General features: G+C 46.5%; 2 protein-coding genes across 4 annotated transcripts in view; one reads left to right on the plus strand and one right to left on the minus strand.

Moving 5' to 3' along the window:
* The first annotated feature begins 1,616 nt into the window (after positions 1–1,616).
* LOC137300345 (histone acetyltransferase KAT6B-like) lies at positions 1,617–23,710 on the plus strand. The gene is made up of 9 exons (XM_067969429.1): positions 1,617–1,720; positions 11,124–11,318; positions 15,723–15,870; positions 16,261–16,379; positions 17,388–17,509; positions 17,609–17,713; positions 18,067–18,220; positions 18,304–18,377; positions 20,535–23,710. The coding sequence occupies exons 1-9, from the start codon at positions 1,617–1,619 to the stop codon at positions 20,810–20,812; spliced, it is 1,299 nt and encodes a 432-aa protein (XP_067825530.1). The 3' UTR covers positions 20,813–23,710.
* The window catches only part of LOC137300639 (kelch-like protein 20), a 37,990-nt gene continuing 34,943 nt past the window's right edge, over positions 21,966–25,012 (minus strand). Inside the window, exons 11-12 of one of the 3 annotated variants that reach the window (XR_010958144.1) lie at positions 22,805–23,990; positions 21,966–22,185 (exon numbers count right to left, since the gene is read on the minus strand). Coding sequence is in view for 2 of the 3 variants with exons in the window: in XM_067969852.1 (XP_067825953.1) it covers positions 23,906–23,990 (85 nt within the window). In the remaining variant the exon portion in view is untranslated. The other 2 variants (XM_067969852.1, XM_067969853.1) reach the window with 2 other exon arrangements.

Raw genomic sequence — 25,012 nt, forward strand, 5'->3', positions numbered from 1 at the left:
CCAAGAAAAGCTAGTGGAGCCCCTCAATACTTACAGCCAACCACCTCACCCCCAGCTCAAGCTATACTGCCAACAAAATGCCCTGATCTTCGGCCAGGTAACAGTACTGAGTAGCCTGACAGACTCTTTGTATCATTGTATTTTCTTGTAAATACTGCACAGGTAAAATGAACAATGACTCCACCCATATGTAAACCAGTGTAAGCTCCCCCCGACTGCTCAGTGTTTGTGGTAGTGATTGACTTTATCACATTGGGGTAGGGGAGAGGACGAGAAAAGAACTGGCAGGATATTTGCCCCTGAATGTTATCTAGTGACTATGAAGGGAATGTACACATGTAGAGATTGAGCAAGGGCAGGGTGAGGCTCAGCCGCGATGCCTCGCAATGGTTGAATTGCCTGGCTTGCACATGAAGCGTGGCCACTTGAGCACTGCTGGCCACTGTGTAACCGCCGTCCAGTAAGAATCAGGCCCTTCAGGAGCAAAAGGGGAGAAAAATGGGTGAAGAGGGGAGCACAAGAAAATTGTAAGACTGAAAAAAGTAAATATTAAAATGGTAACATGAGTATTGTGAGAAAGTTTTGTAGGGACCGGCAATGGTTTTGTGACTAATGTCATCAAATAAGAGATTTACAGATTGAATTCTAAGACGACACACAGATTTACCAATTCCCTTTGGGAACTCTTTTGAGGCAGGAAGTGGGATTGGGAGTGGGAGAGGGACTAGCTGGATTGCTCTTGCATAGAGCTGACGCGGACTCGATGGGCCGAATGGCCGCCTTCCGTGCTGTAACCTTTCTATGATTCTATGATTCTATGATCTGCTATTAAAATTTCCCAAAACAGAAATTGGTTTCCCTTGATCTGAAATGCAGATGGTTTTACACTACCTGTTAAAATTGTTCCTCTCTAGGACCTCGTGATCTTTTACACCCACCTGAGAGGAGAGATGGGGCCTCAGTTTAACACCTCATCTGAAAGGCAGCACCTCCGACAGTGCAGCACTCCCTCAGTACTGCACTGGGAGTGTCAGCCTGGATTAAGTGCTCACATCTCTGGAGTGGGACTTGAACCCACGAACATCTGACTCAGAGGCGAGAGTGTCTGACACCTTGTCCCAATGGTGCATTTGTTATAGATACTGTCAAGTTGGTCTGAAGAAAAATTGATGGTCCAAGTTACTATTGGATATGTGCCACAATATCTGGAGAAAATAAGAGGGTGGGAGAGGGAGGAAGGGAGCAAATCCGCCCTGCATGTGGGAAGGTTAATAGGCAACACACAGCAGCAGAGAGATGCTGGTTAGATTCTCCATAAGAAGGAACTACAGATCCAAACCTTTGTGTGAATCACCAAGGAAATGCTAGTGTCCAGCAGTGTCTCAGTGAGGTTGCCCAGCTGAGCCATACAGACCTAATATGGACCCTTGGCTTGTGCTGAATTAGCTGATCTCAATGAGGATGATAAGGGAACCTCACCACCACCGCCCCCACCCCAGGCTAGGGAGCGGAAAATACGTGCCTGTGGAAGGCTGGGGAGGGGGACAGGGTTGCCTTGGTACCCTCCCCCTCCCCCCGCTCCTGTGGTCAAATAGGATGTTGACACCCGTTTACACATGAAGAATAAGCATCTGGGCGAAGCAACAGTGGGCAACAGAAGCAATGTGACCTCCTCTAGTGTCCCCAGGACCATTGACCAGCAAAGAGTCAACAGCCTCAGGTCAGGAGAAGGGAAACTCATGAAAAGAAAAGAAAAGGCTGACTTTGGCTTTGAAAGTTCACAGTCAAGAATTTCTTGTTTGCAAGCCACAAACTCCTGAATATAAACAGGCTGAACTGGTTTAACATAGTAACATGTTTTTTTTTTGGTTGTTTGTATATTCGGTGGCCTTGTAGGTAACACCTCTCTGTCTGCACACTGTGATTGCCTTGGCAACGGGCAGTTGGAAAGACTATCTGTAATCACCAGGTATTGTTCTGTGATTTATAAATGCGAAGGGTTCGAGGATTTCATTTCCACAACATTCACCTGAGGAAGGAGGAAGTCTCCGAAAGCTTGTGAATTTCAAATAAAATTGTTGGACTATAACTTGGTGTTGTAAAATTGTTTACAATTGTCAACCCCAGTCCATCACCGGCATCTCCACATCATGGTTTAACATAGTGTGGGGCTGCCAGCCAATGTCATGATGTGATTGCACAAGTGGGTGAGTTCGAGGAGCTTTAGGATTGGAAGATATTGGAAATTCTCAGAGCTAACATTTCAGGTCGATGACCTTTCTCTCCGACGGGATTTCCGTTTGTCTCTTTCACGCTGTCCACCTCCATTACTTTCCGTTTCCCTTCTGGCGTTTTGGCCTGAAACGTTGCCTCTGTTTCTCTCTCCACGGATGCTGCCTGTCCTGCCGAGTCTTTCCAGCATTTTCTGCTTTTATTTCAGATTTCCAGCAGCCGCAGTTTTTTTGTTTTTGCTTGAGCTTTAGAATTTGTAGCCCGTGGGGGCATGTAGTGGGCCGCCTTTGAGGATAGGGTCAGCTAAGGATAAGCTGCTTCTCTCAGTTTTTTGCTAACGTCATCGGTTGCTCGCTAACATTATGTTAAAAAAAAATTCCCAGTCTCGTGATCGTCAGCTTGGGAGACCTGGAGGAGGGAATTGAGACATGAGAATTGCAAAACAAAGCACCAGGGAGCTGGCAGCTTCACACTTGTGTTTGTGGGCTGCAATTCCATTTGTTGGCCATGCCGCGTTCCTGCCAGCATGTCTCATGGAGGAGGGAGGAAGGAAATTGTCAGGAGACAGTAGGGAGCTGCATTACCAGAATGAATGTAGTGATGTACACAGCATTCAGGAAACAGAGGGCATCAGCAGTCAACAACACGTATCCACATGCGGTAACCTGGCCTCAGGGCCCGTAATGAACGGTTAACTCAACATTGTTTACTCTCCGAAACGACATCCAGCAGGGATTGTCGGAGGGAAGGCAACTCTATCCCTTAAAGGGGCACTGCCATTATTGAAAACACGTTTTGTTTTCATTTGGGAAAGGCTGCAATGTGACACGATTTGTGTCGGCAGGTCTGGAAAATATTACCAGGATGAAATCTCAGCAACTTTTCCATCTGTTATCTCTCTCGCTCTCTCCCCATCACTCATGATCTTGTTCTGTTTTTATTTATGAATCTATATCCTGGCACAGGCTCAAGAGTCTACGTGACCTCCTCTTGCTCAGAACTTTCAAGCAGAATCTCGCGTTTGTTCTCCACCTCCTGTCTCGCCTCCCGTTTTATTCCTTTAGTCTTCCTCTCCCCTTGACAGCGACTCACGACGGCTACTGTTCAATAGGTGTCAAAAGTGCCTCCGTCCACTTGCCCCCGTGGCCTTGCCCGTGTCACAGTGAGCGTCGGCAGGCTATTCCATCCGGGAGGCATCACAGCCGGCACGTTATGGCTGATTAGCCATTAGTGGCGGATGGTTATTTTTTCCCTCCTCCCCTTCTGCTGCTGCATCTCCACTGTTGCGTTTGGCTAGGGTAAGTTAGCTCAGCACAGACAAGGAACCAAACCCTGGACTTTCCTGGTCTGTGCGTGTCTCAGTACCAGGTCACGCAGTGCATTTAACCATCGCAGTGGAGATAAGAAGGATTCTCCTGGATCTGTGCCTGAGTGCACCTGGACACAATGGGCACCAGAAAACTGGATGCGTCAGAGCACGCGACCATAAAGGAACACGTTCAACTTTTTTTTCCATTTATGTTAATGGAATGAAAATCAGGCGGGTTCCTTTAAAGGGGGGCTCTCCAATCTGCCAATTTTCCAATATTCGCAGCATCCAGACAATCTGGGCACAGACCCAGGAAAACCTCTCCTAAAGTCTTCCCACATGATTCAATAGAGGATGCCAGATAGTCCAAACAACAACAATAACTTTAACATTGACAAACATCGCAAGAAGCAAATATCAGACAAAAATGGACGCCAGGCCAAAGAAGGAGACATTAGGACAGGTGACCAAAAGCTTGGTTAAAGAGGTAGGTTTTAAGGAGCGTCTTAAAGGAGGAGAGAGAAAGGTGGAGAGGCGGAGGGGTTTAGGGGTGGAATTCCAAAGCTTAGGGCCCAGGCAGCTGAAGGAAATGGTGGGGCGAAGGAGTGGGGGACGCACAAGAGGCCAGAGTTGGAGGAACGCAGGGTTCTCGGAGGGTTATAGGGCGGGAGGAGGTTACAGAGATTGGGATTTAAACTCGAGGATGATCATTTCATATAGGAGGCGTTGAGGGACCGGGAGCCAATGTAGGTCAGCGAGAACAGGGGTGAAGTAACTAACGTAACTATAATCAATGAGGTGCAAGGGTCAAGAGTCAAGGATCAGCCATACTTTCATTCAGTTGTGTTTGGCCCTGGTCTCATTTTATTTGGCCTTCCCTATGTATAGAGAAGACACGGGAGAGTTAAGATCATGAGAAACCAATTTTATGCAACTGTGCTTTCAATCCTTTTATGGAATTCATGTCAAATGAAAATAGCAGTTTGTTTACTTGTTCCAGCTTGCCCCTGAATTTGCTTTGTAATCAGTCCTGAGTGTCCGTTATTTTATATATACACTACCCAAGCCTTTGGATTAGCATTTTAGCCTGTAACTCACTCCTGTGTATCAGTTATTCTACATATATAAACCATCCAAACTCTTCAATTAGATTTGGGCCTGTAACTTACTCCCAGGTATTGGTTACTCAATGTATAAACCATCCAAACCCTTTGATTAACTAACAAGGTGGGACAGAGGGCCAATGGTGACTGGGAGGTAGCCTGATTGACACACCCAATGTTGCTTCTCTTCCCGGTACAGCTGGATTCCAAACCTCGGACTGACATCTCTCTCCACAGCACAGCTCAGTTTCATAGGCTCTCTCTGACACTTTGCCTAAGTGGCCACTCCTCATATGGAGTCCAGACATTAGATTGTTGGACACAAGTGCCAATCTGCTTCCTTAAAGGTTAATTCTACACACACACACACATACTTACATAGAATTGCATTGAATGTACAGCACAGAAACAGGCCATTCTGCCCAACAGGTCTATGCCGGTGTTTATGCTCCACACGAGCCTCCTCCCACCGTCTTCGTCTCACCCGATCAGCATAACCTTCTATTCCTTTCTCCCTCATGTGTTTATCTAACTTACCCTTAAATGTATCTATGTTAGTCGCCTCATCTACTCCTTGTGGTAGCGAGTTCCACATTCTAACCACTCTCTGGCTTAAAGAAGTTTCTCCTGAATTCCCTGTTGGATTTATTAGTGACTTTCTTATATTTATGGCCCCTAGTTCTGGTCTTCACACTTGATGTGGAGCCATGTTTGGATTTATGATGCAGTAGAAAATCCCATATTCAAGCCCTGGGGCCATTGATATATGTGGATGTGAGAGGACCTTCACCAAGGAGGGATATCCCCAGGTGAAGATCGGCATAAGAGTTCCAATTGTAATGTTCCAACCGTAAGGGTTCCGTTGAAAGGTCACCCACCTGAAACGTTAACTCTGTTTCTCTCTCCACAGATGCTGCCTGACCTGCTGAGTGTTTCCAGCATTTTCTGTTTTTAGTTCAGATTTCCAGCATCTGCAGTATTTTGCTTTTGACAATCTGGTTCACCTTGTCCAGAACAGTAGAACCAGAGGACACGGCCTGGGCTTGAAGAGGGGTAAAAATTTTTTTTATTCGTTCATGGGATGTGGGCGTCGCTGGCGAGGCCGGCATTTATTGCCCATCCCTTATTGCCCTTGAGAAGGTGGTGGTGAGCCGCCTTCTTGAACCGCTGCAGTCCGTGTGGTGAAGGTTCTCCCACAGTGCTGTTAGGAAGGGAGTTCCAGGATTTTGAACCAGCGACGATGAAGGAACGGCGATATATTTCCAAGTCGGGATGGTGTGTGACTTGGAGGGGAACGTGCAGGTGGTGTTGTTCCCATGTGCCTGCTGCCCTTGTCCTTCTAGGTGGTAGAGGTCGTGGGTTTGGGAGGTGCTGTCGAAGAAGCCTAGGCGAGTTGCTGCAATGCATCCTGTGGATGGTACACACTGCAGCCACAGTGCACTGGTGGTGAAGGGAGTGAACGTTTAGGGTGGTGGATGGGGTGCCAATCAAGTGGGCTGCTTTGTCCTAGATGGTATCGAGCTTCTTGAGTGTTGTTGGAGCTGCACTCATCCAGGCAAGTGGAGAGTATTCCATCACACTCCTGACTTGTGCCTTGTAGATGGTGGAAAGGCTTTGGGGAGTCAGGAGGTGAGTCACTCGCCGCAGAATACCCAGTCTCTGACCTGCTCTTGTAGCCACAGTATTTATGTGGCTGATCCAGTTAAGTTTCTGGTCAACGGTGATCCCCAGGATGTTGATGGTGGGGGATTCGGCAATGGTAATGCTGTTGAATGTCAAGGGGAGGTGGTTAGACTCTCTCTTGTTGGAGATGGTCATTGCCTGGCACTTGACTGGCGCAAATGTTACTTGCCACTTATGAGCCCAATCCTGGATGTTGTCCAGGTCTTGCTGCTTGCGGGCACGGATTGCTTCATTATCTGAGGGGTTGCAAATGGAACTGAACACTGTGCAATCATCAGCAAACATCCCCATTTCTGACCTTATGATAGAGTGAAGGTCATTGATGAAGCAGCTGAAGATGGTTGGGCCTAGAACACTGCCCTGAGGAACTCCTGCAGCAATGTCCTGGGGCTGAGATGATTGGCCTCCAACAACCACTACCATCTTCCTTGTGCTAGGTATGAGTCCAGCCACTGGAGAGTTTTTCCCCTGATTCCCACTGACTTTAATTTTACTAGGGCTCCTCGGTGCCACACTCGGTTAAATGCTGCCTTGATGTCAAGGGCATTCACTCTCACCTCACCTCTGGAATTCAGCTCTTTTTTTTTTATTCGTTCATGGGATGTGGGCGTCGCTGGCGAGGCCGGCAATTATTGCCCATCCCTAATTGCCCTTGAGAAGGTGGTGGTGAGCCGCCTTCTTGAACCACTGCAGTCCGTGTGGTGAAGGTTCTCCCACTGTGCTGTTAGGAAGGGAGTTCCAGGATTTTGACCCAGCGACGATGAAGGAACGGCGATATATTTCCAAGTCAGGGTGGTGTGTGACTTGGAGGGGAACGTGCAGGTGGTGTTTTTCCCATGTGCCTGCTGCTCTTGTCCTTCTAGGTGGTAGAGGTCGTGGGTTTGGGAGGTGCTGTCGAAGAAGCCTTGGCGAGTTGCTGCAATGCATCCTGTGGATGGTACACACTGCAGCCACAGTGCGCCGATGGTGAAGGGAGTGAATATTTAGGGTGGTGGATGGGGTGCCAATCAAGCGGGCTGCTTTATCTTGGATGGTGTCGAGCTTCTTGAGTGTTGTTGGAGCTGCACTCATCCAGGCATCTTTTGTTCATGTTTGGACCAAGGCTGTAATGAGGTCTGGAGCAGACTGTTCCTGGCGGAACCCAAACTGAGCATCAGTAAGCACATTATTCGTGAGTAAGTGCCGCTTGATAGCACTGTCGACGACACCTTCCATCACTTTGCTGATGATTGAGAGTAGGCTGATGGGGCGGTAATTGGCCGGATTGGATTTGTCCTGCTTTTTGTGGACAGGACATACCTGGGCAATTTTCCACATTGTCGGGTAGATGCCAGTGTTGTAGCTGTACTGGAACAGTTTGGCTAGAGGCGCAGCTAGTTCTGGAGCACAATTCTTCAGCACTACAGCTGGGATGTTGTCGGAGCCCATAGCCTTTGCTGTATCCAGTGCATTCAGCCGTTCCTTGATATCACGTGGAGTGAATCGAATTGGCTGAATACTGGCTTCTGTGATGGTGGAGATATCGGGAGGAGGTCAAGATGGATTCAAAACTATTCTGCTGAAATATTATTACATGAGCGAGTGGTCAATCTGTGGAACAGGGTCTCTACAGAGGTGAGGGAAGCAGATAGTATTGATTCATTCCAATGCAGGTTAGATAGATTTCTTTCAGAAAATAATATTTTGGGATTCAGTATGAATAATTTGAGACATGACATGTGTTAAGTGCCTTGGGACATCTTGCTACAATAAAGGCGCTACATAAATGTAAGTTGTTGTTGTAGCAGGCTTGGGAGGAACAGGTGACTCCCAAAACTCTCCACATCTGGGGGGTTCTCCTCGCCTCGTGTCAGGGTCTGTTGTAGACCAATTGATAGTGATTGTTTGCTATGATTGGTCAACAACTCCATCATTGTTGTATTGTGCGACTACCAGGATGGTGGAAGACGAACTAGATGGACCTTGGGTCTTTTTAAAAAAAAAATCTAGCCATTCCGACGTGCCTATGAGTCCAGAGCTGACAATTGAGAATGGTCAGAGTGTGGCTGCCCAATATAGTGCTGGACATCAAGAAACAAAGCGGACCAGTTTCTGCACAATAAAGAGTGTTTCAGGAAAATAGAAAGTGACGCTTGAGAAATAGAAAAGGGAAGCAACATTCAAAGAATCTTAAGACGGAGCTTCAAATTGACAACATATAAATGATCAGAGCTGACCAGCGAAGGGTTAAAGTCCAACAAGCTGATTTTTTGCCTCTGAAATCTTGGTACCAACATGGCGATGAAATTCTGCTGCCACCTAATGGAATGGTGTAGAAATTCCACTCCGTTCTTAAGATCATGGCACAGACTACACAAGAAAAACTTTTGTTTCCTTTTTTTTAGTGTGGAATGAATGTGCAGTCAGGCTGATTCTTCTTTTTTCTTTTTTAGGCCCCCCTTTTATAAGAAGAGAAGGGGAGGGGGGCGGGGTTCGGGTGTGCTCATGTGCAGAAAACCAATAATCCCAAAATAAACGTCAAATTATAATTTTAATATCTCGGTCCAGGATGCACTCCAGCAAGAATGCTGCATTGTTATTGCACTTTGGTCTCTCAGAAATATCTCAAAGCATTTTACATACAATAAACATTTTGAAGTGCAGTGACTGTTATATAAATAAATGTAGCCACCAGAACAAAGATCCTACTAATAGAAATCAGATCATTAGGTTTGCTCGCTGTATATTTTCATCATCTAAAGTCAGGTGAAATAAAGGGACTGTGTGCAGGTGGGGAATCACTCTTTTTTTTGTAATGAGCAATTTGCAAAGTCGATTGGAACTGATGAGGGTGATTAAAAGCTGAAACAGGCTTCCAGGATGGGGACAGGACTCTGTTCTCATTTAAGAAATGGCCAGATGCTGTAATGGGGCGTTGATTGGATTGGATTGACATTCTGAGATCAAATGAACTTATTTTGAGAAATCACTTAGAACTGATGAGGGGCTCTTCAACTTCTCCAGGTGAAGGGAACCAGAGATTGTTAATGATATTACTGAAGATTCAGAGTGCTTTTATTTTTCCTGTGTGTGTGTGTGTTTTTAAAAATTGATAAAACCCAAAAGGTATTCCGCAGGAGATTGCTTTTGACAGAGAATCAATGATATATGACTGGGTGATGCTGAAGTCATGGCGTTTCCGAGGATGACTGGTTGTAGAGGCCCTTCTAACCGGGCTGTGTATGAAACCATCACCCCTAGAACCACCAAGGGGATCTTCTCATCCTATGCTTTGGGTATTGAAGATTTTAAGGACATATCTACAGGCAACGATGAGGATTCTGTGTACAGTTGGTATGTGATGAGTACAAGTCAATCTGTTCATATTTGTTGGGGTTCAATCTGATCAAATTGTAATGTTATAATCTGAGTTGCTATTTTGAGGAGAAAGAGGAGGGTTTATATTTTCAGCATTATATATAAACCAACAGTTACTGCCCCATGCATTGAAAGACAAACAACTCTTTCTTTCTTTCTTTCTTTCTTTCTTCCCCCTGCCCCCCCAAAAAAAGACCTGGGCTACTTTGAAACAACAGGGGTGATTTTAAACCCCAAGAATGGGTGGGTGTTGAAAATAGTTGTTTTTGGGTTGCGGTTGCGACTGCAACCCTGCTTTATTTCCGGGTTTAACGTCAGCGTGTAAAAGTACAAGCTTCCCATTGGGAATGCCAAGTCCAAAAACAACTATTTTCAATTCCCACCTGTTCTTAAGGTTTAAAATCACCCCCAATATATGGGGATGTGCTAAGCACAAGATGGTTGAGAACTGGAAACATTTCCCCCCAACCCTCACCCCTCACTTTTTTCCCCCTTCCTGTATGTTTGAGACATGGTTGCAATATAAATGATAGTGACTATAACTCTCATTGAATTGTAAGACCAATGTAAAGAGCCTTAAATGGGTGGGTGTAGAAGTTGGGGGAGGGGGAACCTGCTTGATAAGCTTTGTAGTTTTGGGGTGTGCTAAGAACTATCATGGTGAATATGATTTATCTCCCTCTTACAAATTTTGGTTCTTTAGTACATAACTCAAACTCTTGTGGGTTCCAAAGTGGGAAATTCCTCGCTGACCCCCTGAGACAATCAAAACTAGTCCAGGAGACCACAGAGACCATGTGCATACCACCTGGTATTTTACCTACCTTTTTTATAAGACATGATTTTCTTCCCAATCAGGAACTGGTCCAATGCTCTCTTGAAAACATGGAGAGTCTGCACTCACCACCTGAGCTGATAACATGTTCCATAGGTCTACTATTCTCTGGGACAAGAACTGTCTTAACATCTAATCTAGACCTACCCTTGCATAGCTTATATGCATTCCCCAACCTATCTATTTGAAATAGCCTCTCAAGAGGAACACAATCAAGCTTCTTAACATGTGATGGGAGAACTGTAATAATGGCATTGGACCATAAGGGGCATAACATTGGTACCAGATCAATGCTAACATTTTGGTACCCAAATGTTCAAAATCTTTAAACTGTTTACTTTATTTATAAGGATAGTTATAAGGAATTATTGAGCAAAGTGACAGTGATTACTTTCTCTGATCAGAAGTGCTCTTCATCCTGTCCTGTACCTGCAATCTCTGAACTATTCTAAAGCTATGTCTGCTTTTAGTTGTAAAGTTTTCAATAGCTGCTTGGTCGTTATTGCTTAATTATCCCATTCCCTCCAAATTGAGCTGCCTGGAGTCCTGCACTGCCTTAATGTAGCCATGTTTTCAAAGGCTTCTCAATTAACTCTTGATGCAGCAGTGATTCTGGGGAGGAGGAGGAGGAGGAAGAAGGAGAAGAGGAGGAGGAGGAGGAGGAGGAAGAGGAGCAGCAGCAGAGTGAGGACAAACTTGATGACTTCCAGAAGCGGATGTTAAGGGAACATCAAGAAGCAGTGGCTAAAGCTGAAGCCCAGGTTGACAAGATAAATGTGATCAAAGAGCGAGACAGGAGGTAAAGTCTATAATATTTTTTAAAAATTAATTAGGCCACATTTCCTGTCATTTTTCCCATTATAAATTTTTGTGTCCATATTTATAATTGAAACTGTCTATGTAAACTTGTCACACTGTAATCATAACATCCTGTCAGTGGAGGTGCTACAGAGCCACTACTGGACAAAAGGTGCAATTTTACTGGCCAGTTTATGTAGGCAGTTTCTGTTATGAATGTGGACATAAAAATTTATAATGGAAATATGAAAATAACAAAATGGGGATTGACTTGTGTCCTTGTCCAATTGCCCTTTAACCCCAATTCGCCCGAAGACGACACATTGTCTCCCTGTGTGCAACACCATGGGAGGTTAACCAGTGTTTAAATTTGCCATATGTTCTATAGTCCCTATGTGGGCATTGCCATTCTCCCTATGTGGGCATTGCCATTCTCCCTATGTGGGCATTGCCATTCTGTCATGCCTCTAGGTAGTGTCTTGATGGGATTTTCCAATTCTAAAGCTACCTGTAGCTGCACACGTCTACCACTAGATGGAGCCACAGAAGCTGCAGCATCACTGAGGGGCAATTAGTTTGGTTCTGACTTTCTGTGGACAACACCATGGGAAAATGTTCCAAATAAAGGATAATTTAGCTACGCTCAGCCTGAGAAGAGATCGCATCATTGACTCTACATTCTTTCCTATTTTGTGCACAAGACCAAGCTAGCTTGACTGACTAACTAGTTCACTTTGTTGATCCAGAGTGGCTGCTGCACTCCTTGGTGCTGCTTTTATACAGAATCTGAAAGGACTTGACTTTGTCTTTTATTAGTTCCCATGTTTTAACTAAACTCTTTGGCGTTTTACTCGTTCACAGTTTTGAGTGGTGTACCTTTTTACGTCACCAGAAACCAGTGTTGAGTCAATAAAAGTGCTTCCTTTATAAACGTTAAGCTATCCTTTATAGAAAGGAACTGAAATAGAACTTGCTGAAAGGGTCGACACATGACTCATTCACCAATCTCTTCTCTCTTCACCGCTGCTGATAGATTGATTGTCTACTTCCCGAACGCGGTTTATATAAAATTTGGATTTTAGCAAAGTATGGAAAGTTGATCTCCCAGCCCAAATGCAAATATCTTTTTTGACACCCCACACACTTTCTTTGCTGGAGACACTCCAACCTGTGCCCAGGTAGGTGAGCAAGGCCTCCTGCTGCTAAGACCCACCCTACCCCACCCCACCCCACCTGTGTGTCTTCCCACTCGCATGACTGAGGGATTTTGTGGGGGGAGGGAGGGAGGGAAAGAAAGAAATTAAACCTGTACCCCACATGGCAACGCCCCCTAAGTGGGGGGACTGAAACTGAATTCCCACCCCAGTCTGTTACTCTAACTCATTGTGCTGCTGTTCAAGGTGTTGGATGTAAAATGGATTGCAGCTTGCCCTTTCCCATTCCATCATCACCTGCAATGTTGGAATTCTTGTTACTTAGTCCCACAATTATTGAAGGGGAGAGGGAAGACCACACACGGCTTGGTGGATAAATATAGCGCGACGTAGATTAGGAAGGAAAGAGGAAAAAATGTAATTTTATAGATTGCCTTTCACATCCTCAAGACACCCCAAAACATTTTACAGTCAATGAATTACTCTTGAAGTGTAGTCAGCCACGAAGGCAAGGCCTCGGGTTCAGGTTCAGTTCTGTGCTGAGTTAGCTGATCTCGGTCAGGATGATGTCTCAGTTGGTTTTAGTGTCTCTGGGCTGGCGAGGGCGAGGGGGAGTGGGCGGGCGAGGGGGAGTGGGCGGGCGAGGGGGAGTGGGCGGGCGAGGGGGAGTGGGCGGGCGAGGGGGAGTGGGCGGGCGAGGGGGAGTGGGCGGGCGAGGGGGAGTGGGCGGGCGAGGGGGAGTGGGCGGGCGAGGGGGAGTGGGCGGGCGAGGGGGAGTGGGCGGGCGAGGGGGAGTGGGCGGGCGAGGGGGAGTGGGCGGGCGAGGGGGAGTGGGCGGGCGAGGGGGAGTGGGCGGGCGAGGGGGAGTGGGCGGGCGAGGGGGAGTGGGCGGGCGAGGGGGAGTGGGCGGGCGAGGGGGAGTGGGCGGGCGAGGGGGAGTGGGCGGGCGAGGGGGAGTGGGCGGGCGAGGGGGAGTGGGCGGGCGAGGGGGAGTGGGCGGGCGAGGGGGAGTGGGCTGGGGGCGTGGGCTGGGGGAGTGGGCTGGGGGAGTGGGCTGGGGGAGTGGGCTGGGGGCGTGGGCTGGGGGAGTGGGCGTGGGCTGGGGGAGTGGGCGTGGGCTGGGGGAGTGGGCGTGGGCTGGGGGAGTGGGCGTGGGCTGGGGGAGTGGGCGTGGGCTGGGGGAGTGGGCTGGGGGAGTGGGCTGGGGGAGTGGGCTGGGGAGGGGGAGGGGGAGGGGGGCTGGTGAGGGGGGCTGGCGAGGGGGAGGGGGAGGGGGGGCTGGCGAGGGGGAGGGGGAGGGGGGGCTGGCGAGGGGGAGGGGGAGGGGGGGCTGGCGAGGGCGAGGGGGAGGGGGGGCTGGCGAGGGGGAGGGGGGGCTGGCGAGGGGGAGGGGGAGCTGGCGAGGGGGAGGGGGAGGGGGGGCTGGCGAGGGGGAGGGCGAGGGGGGGCTGGCGAGGGCGAGGGGGAGCTGGCGAGGGGGAGGGGGAGCTGGCGAGGGGGAGGGGGGCTGGCGAGGGGGAGGGGGGCTGGCGAGGGGGAGGGGGAGGGGGGAGGGGGAGGGGGAGGGGGGCTGGCGAGGGGGAGTGGGGAGGGGGAGGGGGAGGGGGGCTGGCGAGGGGGAGTGGGGAGGGGGAGGGGGAGGGGGGCTGGCGAGGGGGAGGGGGGCTGGCGAGGGGGAGGGGGGCGGGCGAGGGGGAGTGGGCGGGCGAGGGGGAGTGGGCGGGCGAGGGGGAGTGGGCGGGCGAGGGGGAGTGGGCGGGCGAGGGGGAGTGGGCGGGCGAGGGGGAGTGGGCGGGCGAGGGGGAGTGGGCGGGCGAGGGGGAGTGGGCGGGCGAGGGGGAGTGGGCGGGCGAGGGGGAGTGGGCGGGCGAGGGGGAGTGGGCTGGCGAGGGGGAGTGGGCTGGCGAGGGGGAGTGGGCTGGCGAGGGCGAGGGCGAGGGGGAGTGGGCTGGCGAGGGCGAGGGCGAGGGGGAGTGGGCTGGCGAGGGCGAGGGGGAGTGGGCTGGCGAGGGCGAGGGGGAGTGGGCTGGCGAGGGCGAGGGGGAGTGGGCTGGCGAGGGCGAGGGGGAGTGGGCTGGCGAGGGCGAGGGGGAGTGGGCTGGCGAGGGCGAGGGGGAGTGGGCTGGCGAGGGCGAGGGGGAGTGGGCTGGCGAGGGCGAGGGGGAGTGGGCTGGCGAGGGCGAGGGCGAGGGGGAGTGGGCTGGCGAGGGCGAGGGGGAGTGGGCTGGCGAGGGCGAGGGCGAGGGGGAGTGGGCTGGCGAGGGCGAGGGCGAGGGGGAGTGGGCTGGCGAGGGCGAGGGCGAGGGGGAGTGGGCTGGCGAGGGCGAGGGGGAGTGGGCTGGCGAGGGCGAGGGGGAGTGGGCTGGCGAGGGCGAGGGCGAGGGGGAGTGGGCTGGCGAGGGCGAGGGCGAGGGGGAGTGGGCTGGCGAGGGCGAGGGCGAGGGGGAGTGGGCGGGCGAGGGCGAGGGGGAGTGGGCTGGCGAGGGCGAGGGGGAGTGGGCTGGCGAGGGCGAGGGGGAGTGGGCTGGCGAGGGCGAGTGGGCTGGCGAGGGCGAGGGCGAGGGGGAGTGGGCTGGCGAGGGCGAGGGCGAGTGGGCTGGCGAGGGCGAGGGCGAGGGGGAGTGGGCTGGCGAGGGCGAGGGCGAGGGGGAGTGGGCTGGCGAGGGCGAGGGCGAGGGGGAGTGGGCTGGCGAGGGCGAGGGGGAGTGGGCTGGCGAGGGGGAGGGCGAGGGGGAGTGGGCTGGCGAGGGCGAGGGCGAGGGGGAGTGGGCGAGGGCGAGGGGGAGGGCGAGGGGGAGTGGGCTGGCGAGGGCGAGGGCGAGGGCGAGGGGGAGTGGGCTGGCGAGGGCGAGGGCAAGGGGGAGTGGGCTGGCGAGGGCGAGGGGGAGTGGGCTGGCGAGGGGGAAATCTATATGGCAGGATGCTGCTCCTCAAATGAGGAAAGGGTTGGATTTAGTTTGATGGTTTTAATGATCTAACAGCCTGCTGATACTTGGGGTGAGGTGCTGTGGGTGCCTGTGGAACTGTACATGGCCTGAGTAGACACCCCCAAGAAAAGGAGAAAACGGGGAACCATTAAGGTTAAATCTGTTAACAGGATGTCGTGGGTCAAGTGAATTGGTACATGATCTTTCAAACTCTTAATGGATGTTGGCAGCAAGGCTAAATACAGTTGCCCATTATGATGCCTGTCTGTCTTGGGTTCAATACTTTTGTGAAAGCAGTCACTCATTTCATTTTTAATCTGCCAGGAAACGGATTAAAATCAGTTGTGATCAGCTTCGGGATCTGCTGCCCAAATTTGAAGGGCGAAGAAATGATATGGCATCAGTCTTGGAGATGACTGTGAAATACCTGGAGCTTGTCCGAGCACTTGTCCCATCACAGGAACAATCTAGAGTGAGTAGACCACCCAAGAATATTCTCCCTTTTTTAAAAAGTTTTAAAAAAAATTCATTTGATATAAATATTCAGTAGTTTTATTCCTGAAAACCTCCTCTTCTCTCCTCTACGATCATCTTCTAATTCTCTTCTTTCCCCATTTCTCCCCCCTCCCCAAAAAGTGAAGATGGTCTTAACTCAGCACAGACTGGGGATAGAACCTGAGGCCTCCCTGATTTGTGTGGCTGTGAGCAGAGATGTGCAAGCAAAACCACTTCAAACTTTAACTTCTGGATAGTAATTCAGATTTGTCTACTCATAACTGACCTGTTAATAATGAGCCTCCAGTCTTGTGACATAATAACAAAAGAGCTGTCTTTCATGGGCTGAAACTTTTTTTTTATTCAGACGTTATCGGTACCTGAGGGGCTATATGAAAAGTGGCAGAAGCCCACCACAAAGACAGAGCCAGCAAAACCATGCTCTGCACAGGAGAGAGCTACGAGACCAATGGGGAGAAGAAAAATGTAAGAGTTTGTACAATTGTTGCATGTTGCCAGTGTTCAATTTGCACCGGTTTGTTGGGATGTCCTTGGTCACTGTTTATCCTGCATCCAGGAGCATTAGATATAACTTGGGTGTGTTCCTCTTTTGGCAGAAGGTCCTGTCACTTGTCACTTGTATAAAATACACTGGGTAACCAGTCGTGGTGATCCTGAGTGGCTGGGCTGTGGGAAGCTGGAGTTGTGGCTCCTCCCACCCTTGGAAGGGGGGGTGTTGGGTCTTCAAGGGAAAGCTCAGAAGGTGAAGTGCTGTTGCAGTTGCTAACTTCTTACATGTTTTGTTGGATATATCCTGTTTTATATGCAAAACTCCAAGTTGGAAGCCCCTGTTTATCCAGTGCTTATATGGGTCTTCATGCAGTATATGAAAAATGCAACAAATTGTGCTAGTCAGCCTGTATACTTGTCCTTAAGTAGGACAAATGATGTATCATTCAGATCTGCTCAGGAACCAGCATTTTCACAATCTATTCCTATTTTGCAAAATTGCAGTACTCTGGCATAAATCACATTCTACATGGGTAGAAATTTGATAGATGTCACATTGCACCAAATCACTTGCCTTACTTTTGAGTCATGCTTTATATCACTTAGTCTATACACGTCACTATGCGAGTGTGGAACCATAGTTTTGTTGCACAGCCACTCCAAGGACTATGCATTTCCAATTTCTCATCTGATACCATTCATTATTGGCCTCCCAAGAAGATGTGCTGTGCCAATATTGGAAGGAACCACCTGACACATCTACCTCATCAGAGGGAAGGAAGAAAAGATCAAACAACATGCCCAAGCCTGACGCTCCAGTCTAGGAGAAACCAGAGAGTGAATGTTAGTGGATATAGAGATCTGAATCCTGGTCTCGGTCAGTCCATCACCCTAGCTCGGTCACCTCGAGAATCTTTGCTCCAGAGTCTTCCCTTGACGTGGACAATATTTTCATACTCTATCATTTGTTTTTTCGTTCAACAGGAAAAAGGGACCAATGAAAACTTGCTGTACAAGCCAAACTGCAAAGGGTAAAAAGCAAGCCTTGGCTGGAAATGCAGGCATCTCCCAGCACATTCCACAACTGAACACCCCTTTCATCTCCGGTTAGCTCTTGTCAGTCAATAGAAGCTCTATGAATCCAACTAGTCCAATTTTTTTTTAAAAGGAGTGGGAACCACCTTCACTTTTTTTTTTCTTTCCAGCTCTAACCCAAACTGAGCCTAGTGCAAGGCCAGAAATGAACTCTCTCAAAGTTATTTTGAACCAAGACACAGCTCCTGGAGATGGTGGACAGATCTGTATTCAGGGTAGGAAATATAATCTCTAAAATGGTACGTGCATTAAAGATCAACACTTGGATAGTGAGAGAAGGATCCTGTTTCTCACCTATAACATTAAGCATTCCATTGATATCCTGTCGATGTGGAGCAAAAGGATTAAGCATCTGAATTAATCTCTGGAAGTGACATTGATGTGAAATGCTTGGAAACCAAATATGCATTGGTTTAATTTTTAACTGGTATATAATGGTGACCTCTGCCAGTGTCTAGCTCAGATGGGCTGTTCTTTGATATGGTTGCAGAGGATAATCATAAGCATATGTTTTTTTTTTGTCTGTCTTCATATTGGTGCAGTAAAAATAATGAGATTTCTGTTGTAGAGAAGCCTACAGCCTCTCGAGAACATGTGCCATCTCCAGTCAGCTGTCTACCTGCCAAGTGGTTTACAACTCTCCCCAACGGGTGGGGAGATCAGCACCTACAAAATCTTCTTATCACCGGTCCTAAAACTCTTGCTCCAATTCAACAAAATGGGTTTGTGTCTCTATCTTAAGCTTATTATTTTTAAAAAGTTAATTATTGCATCTTCAGGCTTTAATTCCTGTTTATAATCTCAGCTCTCCAGGGGGAAATGCTAATCAACCAGATAACCTGACCTTCAACAGCCCAGATCAATGGAATGATGTGCAAGGTAGGGTTGTATGATGTAAAGTTCAACTAATCAATCTCACTTACTTTTAATTGACAATTTTATTTCTATTGATGTAAATTCACTTCTAGGGAGGTGTCTGCCCTCTGCCTTTCTAGGGCAGTGTGGCTGAGATTAACTTGATTGAACCTGTATCCCACAACTCTTTGCACTTTGGCCCTCCAATGTTCTGCCCTGTGAATCAACTTTTTTTTTCTATACTTGTCGCTCAGCCTTACAGACCAGAAAATCCCCAGGCTGAAATACTAGTCTCAGTTGAGTTAGCTGATCTCAGCCAGGGAGGCAGTAACAATGCTACAAATGGCCTGTGGCCTTCATTTGGGAGGTCAAAATCAGTCAGGAATCCCACACCAGATTGTTGACTAACAACCCCTGGACTTGCACATGTGGTTGTCTGATAAGTACTGGACTGGGCTCAGCTTTGATGCCCTCTCTCCTACAATTGTAAACAATTTTACAACACCAAGTTATAGTCCAACGATTTTATTTTTAATCCCACAAGCTTTCGGGGGCTTTCCCCTTCCTCAGGCGGTGTGGAAAAGACAATTTTGAAAATTGTCTTTTCCACACCGCCTGAGGAAGGGGAAAGCCCCCGAAAGCTTGTGGGATTAAAAATAAAATCGTTGGACTATAACTTGGTGTTGTAAAATTGTTTACAATTGTTAACCCCAGTCCATCACCGGCATCTCCACATCATGGCTACCACTCTCTCCTACAGTTTGGGCCTGCTGACACTTCAATTGTTGAGGCTCATGTAGAAATAAGTACCACTTAACAATTACCTTCTTGTGCTTTGCTTATGTGTGGGATTATTATATATATCTTTTGGAGGTTTCTCTATCGTTTCCCTCGCAGTTATAGCATGAGCAGATATAGATAGGTATCTGCTTATGCTATAACTGAAAGGGAAATGATAGAGAAACCTCCAAATAAGATCACTACGTTATCCAATAAAAGAATACAGCACCCCACACTTCTAGTTAACAATTTATCTTTGTAATCAGTCCTCTGCTCCACTTTAACCTGCGATGGGTGGCACTAAGTTGAGTGTTGATTCTCGAGTGCTGGGTACACGTCTGAATTCCATTCTGTTCACTTGCGCTCTGCTGAAACGTAGGTACTGAGCAGTGGTTGTAGTCATTTCTGGCAGGGAGTTGTCTGGTTACAGGGCATACTGATGGCCTGTTCGCAGGATGCCATGTTCCTGCCCTGTCAGTCACATGGGTAGAAAAGGGTGAATCCTGCAGGTGGTGGGAGGGGCAAATATCTGCTTAAAGAATCGGCTACTGACTTAATCAGTGAACTCAAACTGGACTATTTCCCACATTAACCAGTCAACTCATTCACTCATTTAGTTCTAAATTTGCATTTCACTAGTTTGAAGCTGTTTACCTTTTCCATGCTGTAAACTACCTAGTTACTTTAGCGGCTGAAAAATCCACTGTTCTCCTGACTTTCCCTCTAACTCGGACCCTCCTTGTAACTCACACTGCTAACACTGGTGGTCGGCTCTGTGGTTCTTCTGAATCCAGCACTTGAATATTTCCCGTGTTTGAGAACTTGACACAGTACTCCACATGTGGTCTGACCTAAGCACTGTGCAGATAAAGCATGATGTCCTCTGTCTTGTATTCTACTACTTTGATATACTGCAACATTCCATTGGCTTTGGTTGCTATGTTCCAATTGTTGGACAGCTTGAGTGTTGCGTCTACTAAGACTCTTGGGTCTTGAGTTTTCTTTGTTGTTTTGACACCATTCATGGATCAGGGGTGCTTTCTATGTGCAGTACTTCACACTTGACAATTTTAAATTTAATCTGCCATTGTTCTATCCACTTGCATGTTTAATAATTTCTGAGCTGCCTCCTCAGAATTCATATATAAATGCAAGTTGTTGTCATTGTCTCTCAATTTGGTTGGGGGGGGGGGAAACCTCTGCAGTAATACTACTTGATAAATTGACCTGGAATATGGCTTCCAGCAAAATTTAGGATTGGGTATTCAGCACAGACTAGATGGGCAGAATGGCCTCCTTCTGTGCTGTAACCTTTGATTCTATATGTCCCCTCCCACCATCAGTAAGATGGTCTTTGACTTGTTAGATGGGAAATGTGCTCTGAACTTCATACCATTACAGACCATGAAGATTCCACCAGCTCCACAGCTGACAAAAGCTTGGAGATTCCTGCATCAACTATGGATTCAGATACTTCAATGAACAAAAGTCAGACTTCAGCTTCAGAAGTGAAACCAGAATTGGAAAAATCATCATTCCATGTGCTGGATTTAAGTACACTAATAGCAGCAGAGAATTCGCTGGGAAACTGGCCAGAAGTGGAGTCGCCAGAGACAACAGATGAACTCTGTGCGGAGGAAGATGTGACTATGGTAGACTTGATCTTTTTAAGTTTATAACCAATTCAAACTGACCAATTTTGGGGGCAAGTGAGGTATTGCTGATTACCAGCATTTTCACTGCCTCTTGGGCACACTTCAAAGTAGTGCAGGGGAGTTATCCCACTGTCCTAGCCATCATTTAACCAACACCACTTAAACCAATCTCATTATTTGTGGGACCTTGTGTACAAATTAGCTGCTGCATTTACTTATAACAGTGACTATGCTTCAAAAGTATTGGTGCTGAATTGCTTTGGGTGATCAAACATGAAAGATGCTATAGAAATCCAAGTTTATCCGTTTCCTTTATACATGGAACTGTAGTTGGTGTAGGAATTTTCTTGAGGGATGTTTTGCTGCAGCAAATTACTTGCCTTAATTATAACTTGACAGTCAATGTACAGTTTGCAAACTTGCACCTGGCTGTGCTGTGGCAGACCTGGAATCCTTGCACAATGCCTAAAGTGGGGGGTGGAGGAGAAATATTTTCCAGCATAGGCTAATCTTTCAATGATCACAATGTTACTTTACAATGTGTGGAGGTGTCTAGCTAAATAGTTAAAGGCTAATGAGATTTTCAGAATCTACCATATTTTGCTTTGTTCTTAAAACAAAAACAGAAAATGGAGATACTCGGGTCAAGCAGCAACTGTGGGGATAGTTCAGCCAATGACATGTTTTCTTGACAGATGCTAATCATTTAGGAGTACTTTATACGGCCAGCTGCACATTAAAACTCAATTAAACTTTGCTTAATTTATTGGAGGGGGATGCAAGTTATGTCTTAAGGTCAGATCAGAGTTCAGTTGTTGGCATGATTTGCTCAGAATTTTGTTAAGCAAGTTTTTTTTTGCAAAAATGGCCTTTTTGTAATTGTGCAAACCTTTTGCTATGAACATACTATTGGGGTTAATGCAGTGAAAATCAGATTTCTACCACTCAACTGTATTTTCTTAAAATTACTGGTTTATTTCCCTTCCTACAATCTTGTGGCAAATTGGTGTCTTTGCTGTTCCGAATCTCGATAGTTTTTTGGATGGTGGTTGAAAGAGGAATGATGGTTAATTCATTTTTGCTTCTGCCAGGCTTTGGTAGTTTCTCCTAGCAGCAAGTCCCATTTAGAACAAAAACAGTGTGGAAATAATTAGGAATACTGGCATACTGTTGGGATCAAGTCTTGTGTTTATTATGCAGTAACATTTATAATTACTCCAAAGCAGTAAAAATTAGCCTTGCTACTATAAAGCCATATATAGAAGTGACCCCTACCATGGAGGGAGGGGGAAGAAAGATGTGTACGTGGACAGCCTTGATGGGGTATTAGTTGTTTACTTGTCAGCAGTCTTGCTCTAGGATCACACCATGATCCTAGTGTACCTCAGTAGTTGGTGCTTGCAGGGAAGGAAATGAAGAAAATACATTTAATTCAGTGTATTCACTCCACAGTACCTCAGTCCCAAAGATGGTTTAAAAACAAAGCTGTAAATGACAAGGGTGAGGTGAAAGAAAATGCTCAGTACCTTCACACATAATGAAGCATTTTTGAACTGAACTTTATTTAAATACTGTACAAGTTGAACATTTGCTGTAAATAAAAAATACACAGAATATACCACCTTAAACAGCAAGAACACATTAAATAAATGTATTATATCAGGCAATTTGAGGGCCAGTATTCATTCAGATCTCTAATAAGATCCCATCTACTTTAACAGCAGCATTTGTATTGGGATGTGAATTTAAGATAGGATCCTTCTTTGAAGGGAGGGGGAAGAACCAAGATTTAGTCCTAATGGTTTCCAGCTAACACACATGGAAGTGGGGAGAACTAAGTAGAATTGACACTTTTCTCTTTACTGGAAGTGAAAAGTACATATCAACATCAAAGCATCGGACTACTGCCCATTTAAAATAAGGATAATTCCCATAAAACTACTACAGTTAATTTTATAAGATCACACTTTGTATTACAAAGCTACTTGTTCACTATTAAAAGTTGTCTTCACCCACCTTGGTGCAATCAGGTTGGCAAACAAAAGCAGCAATCCATATTGCTTTTGAACATCTTCAATTGTGTCCTGGTCCTGTAATTTGTAGTGCTCAGCTGCACAGCAGAGTTGGGAACTTGGAGCTTTTGCTAAGTTCCTGTCGCATTGACTTCAAATCACTACCTGGTGGTAACCTGTCTTCGGTTGTTTAAAAAGCATGTTAATTGCATCTTGTAGGTTTTGTATTTTGATGTATCTACAGTGTAACTAGGCTAAAAATGCACCACAAGCTTATGTTCTCTAGCATGTATCTTACATTGTGATGGAGGCTAAACTTCAAATTCATTGACAAGTGATTATACATCACTTATCTCTATGCTCAGTACTAATGACAAAGGGTTTTACATGCATACAAAAAATGACTGACAGGAAAAGACCTACTGGTCTTCAGTGTTGCTTAATTTTACTATCCATATGTAAAGCAAGGATATAATTGAAAGCATTTATGTAATTCATAAACCAGTTGTAGTCAACCTGATACAAAAAAAGAAAATCTGACCCTGGACTTAAACCATTCAGCCGTGTAAGTTAACAGATCATTTTCTTGCCTTTACTGACTTTGAACCAATATGGAAGGTAACTTTTTTAGTATTTCATACATTTGCTATTTCTTTCTCTTCACTCCCAAGTTGCATAAATACAGTGTAGTTTGTGTTGGCAATTCAAAGATATAACATAGCTGTACATGTGCCAGAATAAATTGAAACTTTAAAGAAGCTTGCCCAGATCTGGAATTATCTATTTAAACAGGGCTAGGCATTTGTAAGGCAGCAGGTTTTATTTCAATAATAGATTCAAAGATCATCTCAAGTTACTACTAGTTCATAACGCACTGTTCCAACTTTGCAAGAAATGTAACTGCTAAACAATATAGAAAATATTTTTTGCACTTTATGCATTTATAAAGATTGCTATATATAGTGCACTTATTCTAGAAGGTGCTCTTCTACAATCTTTTGCTTCAAATGCTATTTTGGTACAGTTAGAAAAAGGTGGGAATTCAGTGCCCACGTTATAAATAGGTAAAACAGGCAGGGCAACCCTCCCTGCAAAGTCGAAGAATTCACCAAATGTGCGACTCGCATTGTGTCATCTTCACCACACCGACCCCACCTCCGAGGCGTCTGTAATTCATACTTCCAAAGAGCCTGAGATGGGGAATAAATAATCGGTGTATTCAAGCCATTATGCAATGATGATATGTAAACAAATCTAGCGTTGACAAATAAAAACAGAAAATGCTGGAAATACTCAGCAAGTCAGGCAGCATCTGTGGAGAAAGAAACAGAGTTAACGTTTCAGGTCGATGACCTTTTGTCAGAACTGATTGATGTAGGAGGCTGTGCCCCTGCTCAAAAGATAAATCTGTTATTCATTTTGTGCACTACTTTACAAGTTCAATGTAATCAATAAACCTGCTGCCAATGTTTTTCTTTGCTTAAAAAGGATAATTAAAAAAAAAGTGAAGTGCATTGCTAGGGACAAGAATTTATCAACACAACTAATCCAAAAAATGCATTTGGAGGGAAAATGATATAACTCATGAGACATTAGAACAAAATTAAATGTGCTGGATTCTTTAGTTTACAAAGCCCAAAGCATACAGGTTGTTCAACACTTCCTTGCAATGCAACTGAAGGGTTCAGATGACTTCACACCCTGTGAGTCTTGGGTGGGTTTGTAGTCCCTGTGCTAAAAGTTCATGTAATGCAGCATCAGGAGGCTGCTATTTTACAAAACATTGCATAGGTGCGGTTAAAGAAATATGCTGAATTTAACTGCATGTGAAAGAGCTTGCTATCTCTTTTAAATAGTGTTTTCCCTCACTTTTTTTTTACTATAATTTCCAAGATGAATTTAACATTCTGGATGGTATTCTTTCCAGTGTAATAAAAGCATACAGATCATTTTTGGTTAGTAATGATCATGTACTGGACAATAATGAAGTGCCTTTTGCAATTGGGCTCTATGCCCATGTATGGTTCAATATACAATGGCAAGACTTTTGATTAATTTCAAATTTCTACTTAATGCCACAGAGGGGGTGGGGGTGTAAAATATATTTCGGCAGTTCCTCTGTTAGATTACTACATCAGTGTAAGTTATTCTATAATACAGTTTATTCAGCATCCACTTGATGACACAGCAGTGTATTTAGCTGATGTACCTA

The sequence above is a fragment of the Heptranchias perlo genome, chromosome 31 (assembly GCF_035084215.1).
Source record: "Heptranchias perlo isolate sHepPer1 chromosome 31, sHepPer1.hap1, whole genome shotgun sequence".
Lineage (NCBI taxonomy): Eukaryota > Metazoa > Chordata > Chondrichthyes > Hexanchiformes > Hexanchidae > Heptranchias > Heptranchias perlo.